The 16,001-nt window shown below is 48.8% G+C and overlaps 1 protein-coding gene across 1 annotated transcript; it reads left to right on the forward strand.

Moving 5' to 3' along the window:
* Window positions 1-802: 802 nt before the first annotated feature.
* ugl (ureidoglycolate lyase) lies at window positions 803-15,791 on the forward strand. Its single transcript, XM_068740124.1, has 15 exons — window positions 803-808; window positions 2,737-2,865; window positions 2,950-3,168; window positions 3,229-3,319; window positions 3,439-3,515; window positions 3,860-3,970; window positions 4,045-4,104; window positions 6,686-6,842; window positions 7,065-7,263; window positions 8,542-8,620; window positions 8,701-8,793; window positions 9,089-9,161; window positions 9,242-9,309; window positions 15,399-15,523; window positions 15,594-15,791. Exons 1-15 carry the CDS (start codon window positions 803-805, stop codon window positions 15,763-15,765), a joined length of 1,659 nt encoding a protein of 552 aa, XP_068596225.1. The 3' UTR covers window positions 15,766-15,791.
* Window positions 15,792-16,001: the final 210 nt, after the last annotated feature.

Consider the following 16,001-nt stretch of genomic DNA (forward strand, 5'->3'; position numbering starts at 1 on the left):
TGTACAACGTAGGTGGACAAAAAAAAAAGGGGGGGGGGGGGATTGATCCGTAGAGAGTCGTGATGACTATCTCCGTTTCTGTCCCCCTAAAAGGTGAATTTTTAGGGCTGTTTTGAAGGCCCTAAAACACTGCCCCCCACCCCTGGGGGGCAGTATTGTAAAAACATCAACAGACAAACTGACATCAACACGTTATTGCTCTCTAACAAGGACTGTAGCTGAATGAAAACACCTTTTTCTAAAATCTGGGACAGAAAAGGGCAAATGGAAGTCGGGTCTAGAACTGAAGTAGTAAAACAGCAACATTGAAACCCTCTACCAACCACTAATTAGTTTAAGCTTTAGGCAACAAATGAAAGCACTGAACAGGGCATGGCCAGCTCAGGACAGAAAAAGGACTGTCCCCAGAAACACTGACTGCGCTATGAAAAAAGCTGTCTCCAATGGAAGCAGATAGATCAGAGAAGCAACCGTAGAGCCAGCATGAAGTCCGAGCCTGCTGGGAGGCCTCGTGAGAAAGCTGAGGCTTCAAGGTTTCCTTTGCTCAGGGCTTAAATCAGGAGTTTATGAACTCAACTAACTGAAAGGTGGACACAAGTTTCCGATTTTAGAGTAAAATCAATGTATTTTTCAAATCGCACATACCTTTGCCATTATTCAGTCAAATGAATATTGCAGTCTAAGTAATCTTAAATGTTATTGTACCTACTGACTGGACTTTAAACTCGACACACGATCATCTTGCTGTTTAAACAGTGACCAAAGTCCATAACCAGCTTCTGCCTCTGCCGCACCAGCCAACATGTCTGTGAGTATGTCCGTCTTACTGGGCTGTAAAGGTGTCATGATGAGGAGGTGATGTCAGCGTCTCGTGATGACCTTTCGGACTCACAGTCTTGATTGACTTCTGACTGTTAAACTTGTGTTTTTGGTTTGACAAAAGTATCTTTTGGATGATATGCAACTGTCATGTTAATTCTTACACCATTCTTTCTCTTTTACTCAAATACTCTCTGTATTTATCAACTCCAGCTAGAGCTGGGCGATATATCGAATGTAAGTTATCTGCTAAATATGGCGTTAAACCGTAGCACCAAAGGTAGCAGTACCACAAATTAGTTTAACCACCTGAAATGCCATCCACTTCAAAAGGAAGGATGCTTCGAACTCCGCATGTCCACGTCTCCTGCACCACATAAAAATACAAATACTGTATATACTTCTTCTTCTGTTGTATGTCCTTATACCTTTAGCTCTGTTGCAGCAAGCCAGTCCAGTGTGTCATTGTCCAAATCAATTAAGCCCTGATCACCATTCGGCGGGCGGTATATGGGGCAGCTGGTCAGCACGTGGTCCACAGTCTGTGATGGATCCATCCCCACATTCACAGTGGGCACTGTCTGCAAGACCACACTTCTGCATTGCTGCACCAAAGCGTGCAACAAATATATACTTATTATACACTATCTAGCAGATACATCTCCCAACTAAATAGTGCAGACATACAGATACATGGCAAACATATAAATACACAGCATTGACAGCAACAAGTAAGACATGAGTCACACAGAATATCGTTGCCGTCATTAATCACAACTCCCCAAGTAACCCCTCTCTCACGCTGATCACCCCCCGCTGTGCCCTCCTCTCTCCCCTCCCTGGCAAATATGGAGTTAAGAGGTCCTGAGTCTCTCTGTTGATGATCTCTCTACCGCTGATGCTGCTTCTCTGCTGAGAGAAAGCTGTGTGCAGAGGTTGGCTGGTGTTCTTCAGGATTGCCCCAAGTCTTGACATGGTCCTCCTGTCCAGGCCTGTCTCCACAGAGTCAGGGATCAGTTCAATCACCAAACCAGCACTGCAGACCAGTCTGTCCAGGTGCTCCGTGTCCTTCTTCCTGGCACCGCCACCCCAGCACACAATCCCATAAAACAGCATGATGGACACGACAGACCAGCCTAGTCAGGACTTAAATCCTACTCTGCCCCTTCTTGTACACACAATCCATGTTTGACCAGTCCGTCTTGCTGTCCAGCTGCAGTCCCAGGTACTTGTACCTGTCAAGCACCTCCAACTCTCTGGCCTCAATAATCACCGAATGTAGGTTGGGGACCACCGGACGTCCAGCACCATCTCCTTTCTTTGTCTTGGAGATGTTTATCTGGAGTTCTGATACTACTCCACAAAGTCTGCCACCAGTGCCCTCCTCCCCTCCTGATACCTGCCACAATCGCTGTCATCAGCTAACCTCTGCATGTGGCAGAGTCGTGCTTAAAGTCTGTGGTGTAGACAGTGAACGGAAGGGGCGACAGCACGCCCCCCTGAGGAGATATTGAAGAACACATTTTGAAGCACCATTGATGTTAAGGAAAACTTAAAAGTGATCCAGAATCCAGGATCTCTTCTGGATCCTCACTTTTATCATCTATTCCTGGTAACATTACCAGCATTTCCTGGAAATTCCATCCACATCCATCCATAGCGTTTTGGGTTATCTTGCTAACGTTCGGACGGATGGACAGACAAACGCAGGCGATCACACAACCTCCTCCTCGCCTCGGTGGCGGTGATCAGAACATAGGAGCACACAGATCAGACGGACACTGGATTTGCACTGTGCATAACTTTGAGTAGGCAAAGAATAGAAGCCCATATGTGTTGATGGTAAACTCAACTGTTATAAATTGTGGGGCCTGTCTCGTTTGGGCCCCCTAACGTCAATCCTCTGTTCACCCACAGGGTACAGTCAGCATAGAGCTGTCGCCCCCTCCCTCTGGTCTAGAAGAAGAATATCAGACACTTTTCACACCTGACTCCCTCCTCTTCCTCCATGAGCTGATCGCCAAGTTTGATGAAGAGATTGATAAGGTTGGGTGGCTAAAAACAACTCTTGATTAGAGGTGTGGAAGAGTTGTGCCATTGACCACATGACATCTACTGCCCTCTGTTCAGGTTCTGCAGTTTAGAGTGTTCAGAAAGGCCAACTTGGACCTTTCGGGTGAGCTGCCGAGCTTTCTGGACAGAACTGCACACATCAGGACAGACCTGTCCTGGAGGGTGCTTCCTGTCCCCCAGAGGCTCCAGAGAAGACATGTGGACATTGGGGATCTGGCCCCCTGTGATACTCAACGGTTCATTGAAGCGCTTCTGTCTCCAGCACAAGGCATACAGGTAACACCTCTATCATTAAACTGAGGCCTACAGGATAAGCAACGGAACTGCCTCCTGCAGGTCGACTTTGACGATGGGAACTGCCCCACATATCACAACCAGATCAGAGGCATTTCTAATGTTGTGAAGGCAGTCCATAGCCAGTTCCCAGGTAAGCCCTTTATTTGGTCTGATGCTCCTGTTGGTGCAGTATACCTGTGTACAGGTGTGAATATGATATGTATGTACCAGAACAGAAGCTCACATACCACACCATCCAATTGTTTACAGATGTTCCACATATATCCCAGGCCCCGGTTCTGATGCTGCGCCCTCGTGCCTGGAATATGGTTGAACACAACATGATGGTAGGAACACTGCTTTTCATCACTTGGTTCTGGGTCGGATCTACTCTAGGACTGTGGAGCTGCACGTGTGTTCTGGGTTTATGCGCTCATGTGTTGCATTTGGAAAATTGATTGGGCAACTCTTTTAGCGACATTAAAGACAAGAAGCATCAACGGGCAAATTCTAAAAGGGTGTGTCCAGCGCCCTCCTGATGGTCATAGGGTCCATAATATTGAAGGAGAGGATTTATTTATTGATCAGTGTGATATAGATGATTGTCCTTCCCAAGTCATTTCATGATGAAACGCACTCAAATGTCGATATATGAAGAAGAGCTCCATGTTGTTCTTTGGGCATCTGTCAGGTGGGGGGGAAGGAGGCTCCAGGTCCTCTCTTTGACTTTGGACTCCTCATGTTTCACTGTGGGAAGACTCTGTTTGAAAACAAGAGTGGGCCCTTTTTCTACCTCTCAAAAGTAAGTACCACACACATATTCAGTACCATCATTAAGTTCACCACTGAGCTCTCCGGTTCTGGCTTGATTTCCAGGTGGAGAGCAGCCTGGAGGCCAAACTGTGGAACCAGATCTTTGTCTGGGCACAGCAGAAGGTCTGTACACTCCAGAAAAGGCTGTCCTCTGTCCCCAGACTGTTGGTCTGGAAAACCCTCAAAACAAATCTGTTCATCATAGGAAAGCACTGGAATTATAGACAGTTGAATATTAAAGCTACATTAAAACTTTGTTCGAGAGAAAAGGAAAAATATAAAAAATTGTCGTCTCACCCACCCGGGTGGCACAGCCTCTCCTTCAAGCTCGGGTTCTCCACCAGAGGCCTGGGAGCTTGAGGGTTCTAGCAGGATCTAGCTGTCCCTAGGACTGCCCTCTTCTGGACGGAGATGTCGGACATTGTTCCCGGGAATCTGCAGGAGCCATGCACCCAGCTTGGGGGTTACTGCCCCTAGTGCCCTGATCACTACTGGAGCCATGCACCCAGCTTGGGGGTTTACTGCCCCTAGTGCCACGATCACTACTGGAGCCATGCACCCAGCAAGGGGGTTACTGCCCCTAGTGCCACGATCACTACTGGAGCCATGCACCCAGCTTGGGGTTTACTGCCCCTAGTGCCACGATCACTACTGGAGCCATGCACCCAGCTTGGGGGTTACTGCCCCTAGTGCCCCGATCACTACTGGAGCCATGCACCCAGCTTGGGGGTTACTGCCCCTAGTGCCCCGATCACTACTGGGAGCCATTGACCTGTTACAGGCCTCAGGAATGAGTGGCCGGTGCCAGATTTAATGTGTCTGTCTTAAAGCTGTTTTGAAGCAGGTACAGAAGAGACAGGACAACGTCATTGTTTCTCACGACAGGATGTTCTCTGTCTGAGGAACGTAAGCAGGCTGGCCTGCATATCATGCTCACTGTGGGGACACGCCCCCTTGTGGTGAAATCTCAGAGGTGCACCAAATGAAAATAAATAAAACCACAATAGTTTGGTTTTTCGAACTGAAAATTACACATGAAAGCAATCATAATCAAACATCTGTGACCATACATTTGTAGGTGTCACACACCCAGCTAGGGGTTTACTGCCCCTAGTGCCACGATCAATACTGGAGCCATGCATCCAGCTTGGGGGGTTACTGCCCCGAGTGCCTCGATCACTACTGGAGCCATTCACCCAGCTTGGGGGTTACTGCCCCTAGTGCCCCGATCACTACTGGAGCCATTCACCCAGCTTGGGGGTTACTGCCCCTAGTGCCCCGATCACTACTGGCACCACTGTTGCCTTCACTCCCCACATGTTCTCCAGTTCTTACTTCCAGATATTCTGTCGCTCTGGATCGCTACATCCATCACTACCGCTGTCTTCTGATGTTTATTCACCACCACCATGTCAGGCTGGTTGGACGTCACCAGTTTGTCCATCCGGATCAGGAAGTCCCACAGGATCTTGGCTCGATTGTTCTCGGCCACCTTTGGAGGGGTCTTCCATCTTGACTCTGGGGTCTCCAGTCCATACTCGGTACAGATGTTCCTGTACACTAGGCCCGCTACCTGGTTGTGTCATTCCATGTATTCCTTGCCTGCCAGCATCTGACCCCCTGCTGTGATGTGCTACACTGTCTCAGGGGCTTCTTTGCACAGCCTGTACCTGGGGTCCTGTCTGGTGTGGTCCACCCCGGACTCTATTGATCTTGTCTTTAGTTCCTGTTCTTGTGCTCCCATGATTAGTGCCTCTATGCTGTCTTTCTGTCCTGCCTTTTCCAGCCCCTGGTATGTTGTTCCCATGCCGGCCACCGCTTCGATTTGTCGGTGGTACATGTCATGCAGGGGCGTGTCCTTCCATGATAGCCCCTCTGGCTCCTCCTCTTGACTGGGCTTCTGCTGCCTGAGGCATTCACTTAACAGGTTGTCACTGGGGGCCGTTTTCTTGATGTATTCTTGGAGGGATGTAGTTTCCTCCTGGATAGTGACCTTGATGATCACTAGTCCTCGGCCCATTCGCCCACACTTATCAAGTCCGAATGACATCCCAATGTCATTGCTGTATATCCTAGTGAGGTGAATCAGGGAGTCGATGAGGGGTTTAGGCCTATGTAGAACACCGGGGGGAATAGAGTAGCTCCTTGGTTGATGTCGTACTTGATGCTCGCCTGTGCAACTGGCTTCGAGTTAGCTTCTCGAGTTGTCTTCTGTAGCCTCATTGAGCTCTGGAGGAAGGTTCTTAGCGGCCTGTTGATGAGAGTCAAACAAACGAGAGTCACAGGACTGGCTGGCATCCAAAAGAATCACAGGTGAACTCAAAATATTTTATTTAGAATAATAAAAAACAAAGACTGAGCAAAGACTGGCTGGAGTCACAAACTGCGTTCATGGAGCAAGCCAGCAGGCAGGAATCATGTCGAGCCCTGGAGCCGTCCAGCTCTTCATTCTGGACGCTCTTTATCGCATATATAATACTTAGAGAATGAAGTCCAAAGCTAAAGAAGCAGGTGGTGGAGGAGTGGACTGTCACCTCATAGCAAAATAAATATACAAACAAAGCAGGAATATACAAACAAAATCCAAAACCATGACAGGGGGGTAGCGTTCCTTCCAGGCACGATCCTCACAATGAGCCACAGTTAAACGTGAACTGTGTGTGTGTGTGTGTGTGTGTGTGTGTGTGTGTGTACGTGCGTGTAGCTGGGCTTGCCACTGGCTAGCATAAAGGCCACGGTGCTAATTGAAAACGTTCTAGCGGCGTTTGAGATGGAGGAGATTCTGTACGAGCTGCGGGACCACTCAGCAGGACTGAACTGTGGCATCTGGGACTACTCTGCCTCCTTTGTCAGCAAGTTTGGTGAGTGAGGTGACCCCTGTGTTTGCCCCTCAGCCAATCAGAAAGAGGCTTCCTGCAGTGAGTTTATGATTCATAATGCATGTTTCACGCACTAACGTGTGATCATCTCACCATCCATTTAGTTTTTTGCCCTCAGAGATGGTTGTAAGTTCTACGCTCGGCACTCGTATCCGAGCTGGGTTCTGCCAGACCCTGATTCTGGACATCATGTTTGTGGTCCAGGTCACAGACGGGCCTTCCTGCTGCCTGATCGCAGTAAATACGTGAACATGGAGAAGCATTTTCTACGCAGCTACATGGACCTGCTGGTTCAGACCTGTCACCGGAGGGGGGCGCTGGCCACCGGAGGTATGGCTGCTCTGTTGCTGCCCCAGGACCCCCTCGGTGACTCCCACAGGCGGGTGCTGGCTACCGTCACCCGGTAGGGGCATCACTGTTCACATGCATCCCGCTAAAGTTTAGCATGGCCATCCACTTTAGTTTAGAACCATAAAGGGGGTCACCGGGCAGTAACACCCCCATTCACACCCCACAGACAGAAAAACAACAACATCCGATGGGACAGAATCACGGCTCACTATTTTAACATGTTAAAATTAAAAACGCCGTTTTAAGTCTGACAATAAAGTTTGTCCTGAAGAAGGAAAACAAATGAGAATTACATGTTTTATTCAACCAAAAGACAAGTTGAAGCTCCGAACCGAACCGCACCCACCGGACCGTGTCCATCACAGCAACCACACCCACCGGACCGTGTCCATCACAGCAACCACACCCACCGGACCGTGTCCATCACAGCAACCACACCGACCGGACCCTGTTCAGCACAGCGACCGGACCCACCGGACCCTGTTCAGCACAGTGTTGAATGGCTGTCCTGACTGGTGGAGGACGTTCTCAGTCCTTTGTGTCGGAGCTGCTCAGCTCAGAGCCGCCTGGTCCTCAGGATTCCAGTGCGTCGGGCTTCTTCTCATCCATGGCCGTCAGCCTGTTCTTGACTCTGCTGCAGCTCATCTTTGTTGCTGTGAGAAAATAAGACAATGAACTAAACATGCTCCGATCAATCGGCTGGGGTCCGGGTCACACAATATGACCTGGCTGACCGATCGGTGATCGGTCGATTTGTACTAAGGAAACCGATCTTATCTACCTCGGGAAAGGCCTGAAAGTCAGCCACCGTCTCCTTCTGCTCTGCCCTTAGGTCACTACAGCCCCGCCTACTTGCCGAGCCTATGGCTCCGCCCCCTGCTGTATTGGACGTGCCTGTTTAGCTTGGCTGGAAATGCTATTACCCGTTGACTTATGAACATGTTAAACATGCAGAATTATTTTTTTGTAGAATGTTTTTGCGCATTTTGTCTTTTTGCACTACAAGAAAGAAAAGCTCAAACTCAGGACGCCTCATTGGTGGTTTAGCTCGTTTTGTTAGTTTGTCCTGTAGATAGTTATTTTATTAACAACCTCAAACCTCGTCATTTCCTTTGATCTGTGAAAGCAGAACACTGCTGTGCACGTTACTTTGGGTCGGAGGTTTACGCAGGTCTGCAGCGTAACCTGTTTGTGTTCAGTAGAATAAGATCGGAACATTGAAGGTATTTAATGTCGGCAGGTCAGGACTTTTAGAAATCGGTGCCCGATCCCCCCCCCCCCCCCCCACAATGAAGCGGCCACCATGCTGAGCTGACTTCTTCTCCCCCAGGCTGAAGTTGCTGGAGATCGAGGCCGGTGTGGACGGCTTCATGGTCTATGATCTGAGGCTGGTCGAACCCATGCAGGATGTAAGCGCTGAACATTGCACACAGAGTGGCTGCTAGCGAGTTGTGCTGTGTGTTCACTGCCTTTTGCCCCCCCCTTACAGCTCTTCAAGCTCCACACCAACAGTGATAACCAGCTTCACCTGCTCCTAAGGGACGTCCCTGTGACCCCCGATGACCTGCTGTCCATGCCTTCAGTCAGCCAATCAATGATCAGAAGTTAACAGTAGCAAACTGTCACCTAAAACCATCGCCCCCTTGAGACTCATCATGGGACTCCAGGACAACCTGTTCTGGACCACATTGGTGTCGGGTCTGGATCAGAACCAGACTGATCTGGATCATTATCTGTGATCCTGGTCACTGGATCCAGATCGTGACTTGGATCCGGACTCGTGTGTGTCTCACAAGGGTCCAGAACCAGGCTCCAGATGATTCGTGTTTATTTCCTGACTGTAACAAACAACCAACCGTCGCTGTGTCGTTCCTCAGGGAGGCGTCACCCTCTCCGGGTTGAAGTATAACATTGCAGTCGGCGTCCTCTTTATCAACGCTTGGCTCTCAGGTATGGACAAGTTGTTGTTTCGACTTCTCCCGAGCAGAAGGGATGCTGTGTTCACTGTTCACGCCATCATCTGTTGCCAGGCAACGGACACTTCTTCTACAGAGGCCAGGTGGAGGATTCAGCCACAGCAGAGATTTCCAGATCTCAGGTGGGTTCAGGTTTCAATGATTACTGTCCAATATGTGATCTTAATCTCATTAAGTCTCTCGTTCTCAGTTCCCAAACGCATTCCAGAAATGACAAAGAACTCCGAGACAATTTGTCTCCTCAATCCGACAAATAGATTTTATTATTATGGCATTTCCTGTAAATGTTGGGATGTTCTGGAAAACATTCATTGTCCCAACCGCTTAATCCGTTATCGGGTCGCGGGCCAAGCTGGAGCCAATCCCAGCAGTCAATGGGCGAGAGGCGGGGGGACACCCTGGACAAGCCGCCAGTTCATCGCAGGGCAGTTCTGGAAAACATTAAAGTCCTAATCCTTTTAACAACAGATCTAAAGAGGTGCCCGATCAGCTGCATTGATTTCTGTAAATATGGGATTCCTCTGACTTTTATTCAACGCCTCTGAAAGCTTGGAGCAGCGACAAACTGTGGAACGTTAGAACCGTGTTGTGTGTGCGTCGTTAGAACCGTGTTGTGTGTGCGTGTCCTTAGAACCATTGTTCCTCCCTCAGAGTTCAATCAAGGATCCACGTCGTTCTTTGGTTTTTACAGCCATTTATTTGGACAGCAGGTCTTGAGCTTGTCCCAATACTGTCATATGATGCCCAAACAATGCCGTCAGAACTAAAACAAGATAAAATATAAAGACATAAATTAACTTACGGATTAGAACTGACATGAAATGACATAAATGCGCATTAAACAAATAAGCACAAATATAAAATCACAGGCTTAACGATTGGCTTCACATAAACACTAATTAACACATAAAAGCAAACAAACTGTACCTCATTGGCCACATAGACTCCAAAGGAATAAAGATGAGGTTTAACGACTTCTTAAAGGGATTACTTTCTAACTATTTCTTGGTCCAGTTCTGCTTGCCCCTTTGCAGACATCGATAGCCGCGGGCCCAGTCCTGCTCATTGAGCGCACCAATAATCTCACTCCGTGGGGGTACACGAACATGCGGAACTAAATTTTGGTTCCCCCCTTAATTCTATCTTTATAATCAAAATGAATTACATAAATATTAGAGATACCCTGTATGGCAGCTTCAACCATGTTGTGTGTCATTAGAACCGTGTTGTGTGTGCGCGTCGTTAGAACCTTGTTATGTGTGCGTGTTGTTAGAACCGTGTTGTGTGTGCGTCGTTAGAACCGTGTTGTGCGTCGTTGGAACCGTGTTGTGTGTGTGCGTCGTTAGAACCGTGTTATGTGTGCGCGTCGTTAGAACCTTGTTATGTGTGCGTCGTTAGAACCGTGTTGTGTGTCGTTGGAACCGTGTTTTGCGTCGTTGGAACCGTGTTGTGTGTGCGCGTCGTTAGAACCGTGTTGTGTGTGTGCGTCGTTAGAACCGTGTTGTGTGTGTGCGTCGTTAGAACCGTGTTGTGTGTGCGCGTCGTTGGAACCGTGTTGTGTGTGCGTCGTTAGAACCGTGTTGTGTGTGCGCGTCGTTGGAACCGTGTTGTGTGTGCGTCGTTAGAACCGTGTTGTGTGTGCGTGTCCTTAGAACCATTGTTCCTCCCTCAGAGTTCAATCAAGGATCCACGTCGTTCTTTGGTTTTTACAGCCATTTATTTGGACAGCAGGTCTTGAGCTTGTCCCAATACTGTCATATGATGCCCAAACAATGCCGTCAGAACTAAAACAAGATCAAATATAAAGACATAAATTAACTTACGGATTAGAACTGACATGAAATGACATATAAATGCGCATTAAACAAATAAGCACAAATACAAAATCACAGGCTTAACGATTGGCTTCACATAAACACTAATTAACACATAAAAGCAAACAAACTGTACCTCATTGGCTACATAGACTCCAAAGGAATAAAGATGAGGTTTAACGACTTCTTAAAGGGATTATTCTAACAATTTCTTGGTCCAGTTCTTTGACTTGCCCCTTTGCAGACATCGATAGCCGCGGGCCCAGTCCTGCTCATTGAGCGCACCAATAATCTCATCCCGTGGGGGTACACGAACATGCGGAACTAAATTTTGGTTCCCCCCTTAATTCTATCTTTATAATCAAAATGAATTACATAAATATTAGAGATACCCTGTATGGCAGCTTCAACCATGTTGTGTGTCATTAGAACCGTGTTGTGTGTGCGCGTCGTTAGAACCTTGTTATGTGTGCGTGTTGTTAGAACCGTGTTGTGTGTGCGTCGTTAGAACCGTGTTGTGCGTCGTTGGAACCGTGTTGTGTGTGCGTCGTTGGAACCGTGTTTTGCGTCGTTGGAACCGTGTTGTGTGTGTGCGTCGTTAGAACCGTGTTGTGTGTGCGTCTCGTTAGAACCCTGTTGTTTGTGCGTGTCGTTAGAACCGTGTTGTGTGTGCGTCGTTAGAACCGTGTTGTGCGTCGTTAGAACCGTGTTGTGTGTGTGCGTCGTTAGAACCGTGTTGTGTGTGCGCGTCGTTGGAACCGTGTTGTGTGTGCGTCGTTAGAACCGTGTTGTGTGTGCGTGTCCTTAGAACCATTGTTCCTCCCTCAGAGTTCAATCAAGGATCCACGTCGTTCTTTGGTTTTTACAGCCATTTATTTGGACAGCAGGTCTTGAGCTTGTCCCAATACTGTCATATGATGCCCAAACAATGCCGTCAGAACTAAAACAAGATCAAATATAAAGACATAAATTAACTTACGGATTAGAACTGACATGAAATGACATAAATGCGCATTAAACAAATAAGCACAAATACAAAATCACAGGCTTAACGATTGGCTTCACATAAACACTAATTAACACATAAAAGCAAACAAACTGTACCTCATTGGCCACATAGACTCCAAAGGAATAAAGATGAGGTTTAACGACTTCTTAAAGGGATTACTTTCTAACTATTTCTTGGTCCAGTTCTGCTTGCCCCTTTGCAGACATCGATAGCCGCGGGCCCAGTCCTGCTCATTGAGCGCACCAATAATCTCATCCCGTGGGGGTACACGAACATGCGGAACTAAATTTTGGTTCCCCCCTTAATTCTATCTTTATAATCAAAATGAATTACATAAATATTAGAGATACCCTGTATGGCAGCTTCAACCATGTTGTGTGTCATTAGAACCGTGTTGTGTGTGCGCGTCGTTAGAACCTTGTTATGTGTGCGTGTTGTTAGAACCGTGTTGTGTGTGCGTGTTGTTAGAACCGTGTTGTGTGTGCGTCGTTAGAACCGTGTTGTGCGTCGTTGGAACCGTGTTGTGTGTGCGTCGTTGGAACCGTGTTGTGTGTGTGCGTCGTTAGAACCGTGTTGTGTGTGCGTCTCGTTAGAACCCTGTTGTTTGTGCGTGTCGTTAGAACCTTGTTATGTGTGCGTGTTGTTAGAACCTTGTTATGTGTGTGCGTCGTTAGAACCGTGTTGTGCGTCGTTGGAACCGTGTTGTGTGTGTGCGTCGTTAGAACCTTGTTATGTGTGCGCGTCGTTAGAACCGTGTTTTGCGTCGTTGGAACCGTGTTGTGTGTGCGCGTCGTTAGAACCGTGTTGTGTGTGTGCGTCGTTAGAACCGTGTTGTGTGTGCCTGTCGTTAGAACCTTGTTATGTGTGCGCGTCGTTAGAACCTTGTTATGTGTGCGTGTTGTTAGAACCGTGTTGTGTGTGCGTCGTTAGAACCGTGTTGTGCGTCGTTGGAACCGTGTTGTGTGTGCGTCGTTGGAACCGTGTTTTGCGTCGTTGGAACAGTGTTGTGTGTGCGCGTCGTTAGAACCGTGTTGTGTGTGTGCGTCGTTAGAACCGTGTTGTGTGTGCGTGTCGTTAGAACCGTGTTGTGTGTGCGCGTCATTGGAACCGTGTTGTGTGTGCGTCGTTAGAACCGTGTTGTGTGTGCGTGTCATTAGAACCTTGTTATGTGTGCGCGTTGATAGAACCGTGTTGTGTGTGTGCGTCGTTAGAACCGTGTTGTGTGTGTGCGTCGTTAGAACCGTGTTGTGTGTGCGTGTCGTTAGAACCTTGTTATGTCTGCGCGTCGTTAGAACCTTGTTATGTGTGCGTGTTGTTAGAACCGTGTTGTGTGTGCGTCCTTGGAACCGTGTTTTGCGTCGTTGGAACCGTGTTGTGTGTGCGCGTCGTTAGAACCGTGTTGTGTGTGTGCGTTGTTAGAACCGTGTTGTGTGTGCGTCTCGTTAGAACCGTGTTGTTTGTGCGTGTCGTTAGAACCGTGTTGTGTGTGCATGTCGTTAGAACCGTGTTGTGTGTGCACGTCGTTAGAACCTTGTTATGTGTGCGTGTTGTTAGAACCATGTTGTGTGTGCGTCGTTGGAACCGTGTTGTGCATCGTTGGAACCGTGTTGTGTGTCGTTAGAACCGTGTTGTGCGTCGTTGGAACCGTGTTGTGTGTGCGTCGTTAGAACCGTGTTGTGTGTGCGTGTCGTTAGAACCTTGTTATGTGTGCGCGTTGATAGAACCGTGTTGTGTGGGTGCGTCGTTAGAACCGTGTTGTGTGTGTGCGTCGTTAGAACCGTGTTGTGTGTGCGTGTCGTTAGAACCTTGTTATGTCTGCGCGTCGTTAGAACCTTGTTATGTGTGCGTGTTGTTAGAACCGTGTTGTGTGTGCGTCGTTAGAACCATGTTGTGCGTTGTTGGAACCGTGTTGTGTGTGCGTCCTTGGAACCGTGTTTTGCGTCGTTGGAACCGTGTTGTGTGTGCGCGTCGTTAGAACCGTGTTGTGTGTGTGCGTTGTTAGAACCGTGTTGTGTGTGCGTCTCGTTAGAACCGTGTTGTTTGTGCGTGTCGTTAGAACCGTGTTGTGTGTGCGTGTCGTTAGAACCGTGTTGTGTGTGCGCGTCGTTAGAACCTTGTTATGTGTGCGTGTTGTTAGAACCGTGTTGTGTGTGCGTCGTTGGAACCGTGTTGTGCGTCGTTGGAACCGTGTTGTGTGTGCGTCGTTGGAACCGTGTTGTGTGTGCGTCGTTAGAACCGTGTTGTGTGTGTGCGTCGTTAGAACCGTGTTGTGTGCGTGCGTCGTTGGAAACGTGTTGTGTGTGCGTGTCGTTTGTGCGTGTCGTTAGAACTGTGTTGTGTGTGCGTGTCGTTAGAACCGTGTTGTGTGTGCGCGTCGTTAGAACCTTGTTATGTGTGCGTGTTGTTAGAACCGTGTTGTGTGTGCGTCGTTGGAACCGTGTTGTGCGTCGTTGGAACCGTGTTGTGTGTCGTTAGAACCGTGTTGTGCGTCGTTGGAACCGTGTTGTGTGTGCGTCGTTGGAACTGTGTTGTGTGTGCGTCGTTGGAAACGTGTTGTGTGTGTGCGTCGTTAGAACCTTGTTATGTGTGCGCGTCGTTAGAACCGTGTTGTGTGTGTGCGTCGTTGGAACCGTGTTGTGTGTGCGCGTCGTTAGAACCGTGTTGTGTGTGTGCGCCGTTAGAACCGTGTTGTGTGTGCGTGTCGTTAGAACCTTGTTATGTGTGCGCGTCGTTAGAACCTTGTTATGTGTGTGCGTCGTTAGAACCGTGTTGTGCGTCGTTGGAACCGTGTTGTGCGTCGTTGGAACCGTGTTGTGTGTGCGCGTCGTTAGAACCGTGTTGTGTGTGTGCGTCGTTAGAACCGTGTTGTGTGTGCGTCTCGTTAGAACCGTGTTGTTTGTGCGTGTTGTTAGAACCGTGTTGTGTGTGCGTGTTGTTAGAACTGTGTTGTGTGTGCGCGTCGTTAGAACCTTGTTATGTGTGCGTGTTGTTAGAACCGTGTTGTGTGTGCGTCGTTGGAACCGTGTTGTGCGTCGTTGGAACCGTGTTGTGTGTCGTTAGAACCGTGTTGTGCGTCGTTGGAACCGTGTTGTGTGCGTGTCGTTAGAACCGTGTTGTGTGTCGTTAGAACCGTGTTGTGCGTCGTTGGAAATGTGTTGTGCGTCGTTGGAACCGTGTTGTGCGTCGTTGGAACCGTGTTGTGTGTCGTTAGAACCGTGTTGTGCGTCGTTGGAACCGTGTTGTGTGTCATTAGAACCGTGTTGTGCGTCGTTGGAACCGTGTTGTGTGTGCGTGTTGTTAGAACCGTGTTGTGTGCCATTAGAACCGTGTTGTGCGTCGTTGGAAATGTGTTGTGCGTCGTTGGAACCATGTTGTGTGCGTGTGGCAGGTGTGGCAGTGGCTCCGTCACCAGTCACCCCTGGAGGACGACAGCAGGCTGGTGAGCAGACGGCTGGTGGGCGACCTGATCAGGGAGGTGCTGCTTGAGCTCAGGGCGGGGCGTCCCCCTGTGAGGTGAGACCCTCCTGAGACGTGCATCGTCGGTGGTTCTGTAGCACACGACCCGATAGGTTCTCCTCCTCAGGGCTCCACAGCGGCTCCACGAGGCAGCAGACATGTTCCTGGAGCTGGTCCTGAGGAGGGACTTCCCAGAGTTCATCACCACCTACCTGAACCTGGACCACACCTTCCTCAGTGCCCACAGTCCTGGACAGGTGGGGGGCGCGGGCGCAAACCAGCACCGGCCCAAACTGTGATCCTTCCCAGCGTGTTTCCAGGCTCCTCCTCCTTTTGATTATGGAATGAGAAAATAAAGAACGCTCTTCCTGAATCAGTGTGCGTTCATGAATGTGGGAAAAGACACCACACACACAAAGACACCACACACAAAGACACTACACACACAAAGACACTACACACACAAAGACACCACACACACAAAGACACCACACACACAAAGACACTATACACACAAAGACACTATACACAGACA

The sequence above is a fragment of the Brachionichthys hirsutus genome, chromosome 6, assembly GCF_040956055.1.
Source record: "Brachionichthys hirsutus isolate HB-005 chromosome 6, CSIRO-AGI_Bhir_v1, whole genome shotgun sequence".
Taxonomy (NCBI): Eukaryota; Metazoa; Chordata; class Actinopteri; order Lophiiformes; family Brachionichthyidae; genus Brachionichthys; species Brachionichthys hirsutus.

Coding starts and splice junctions, on each gene's coding strand:
- ugl (XM_068740124.1), top strand. Junction 4,105..6,685: donor TTGTCTGGGCACAGCAGAAG/GTCTGTACACTC, acceptor ACGTGCGTGTAG/CTGGGCTTGCCACTGGCTAG. Junction 15,524..15,593: donor GCGGGGCGTCCCCCTGTGAG/GTGAGACCCTCC, acceptor TCTCCTCCTCAG/GGCTCCACAGCGGCTCCACG.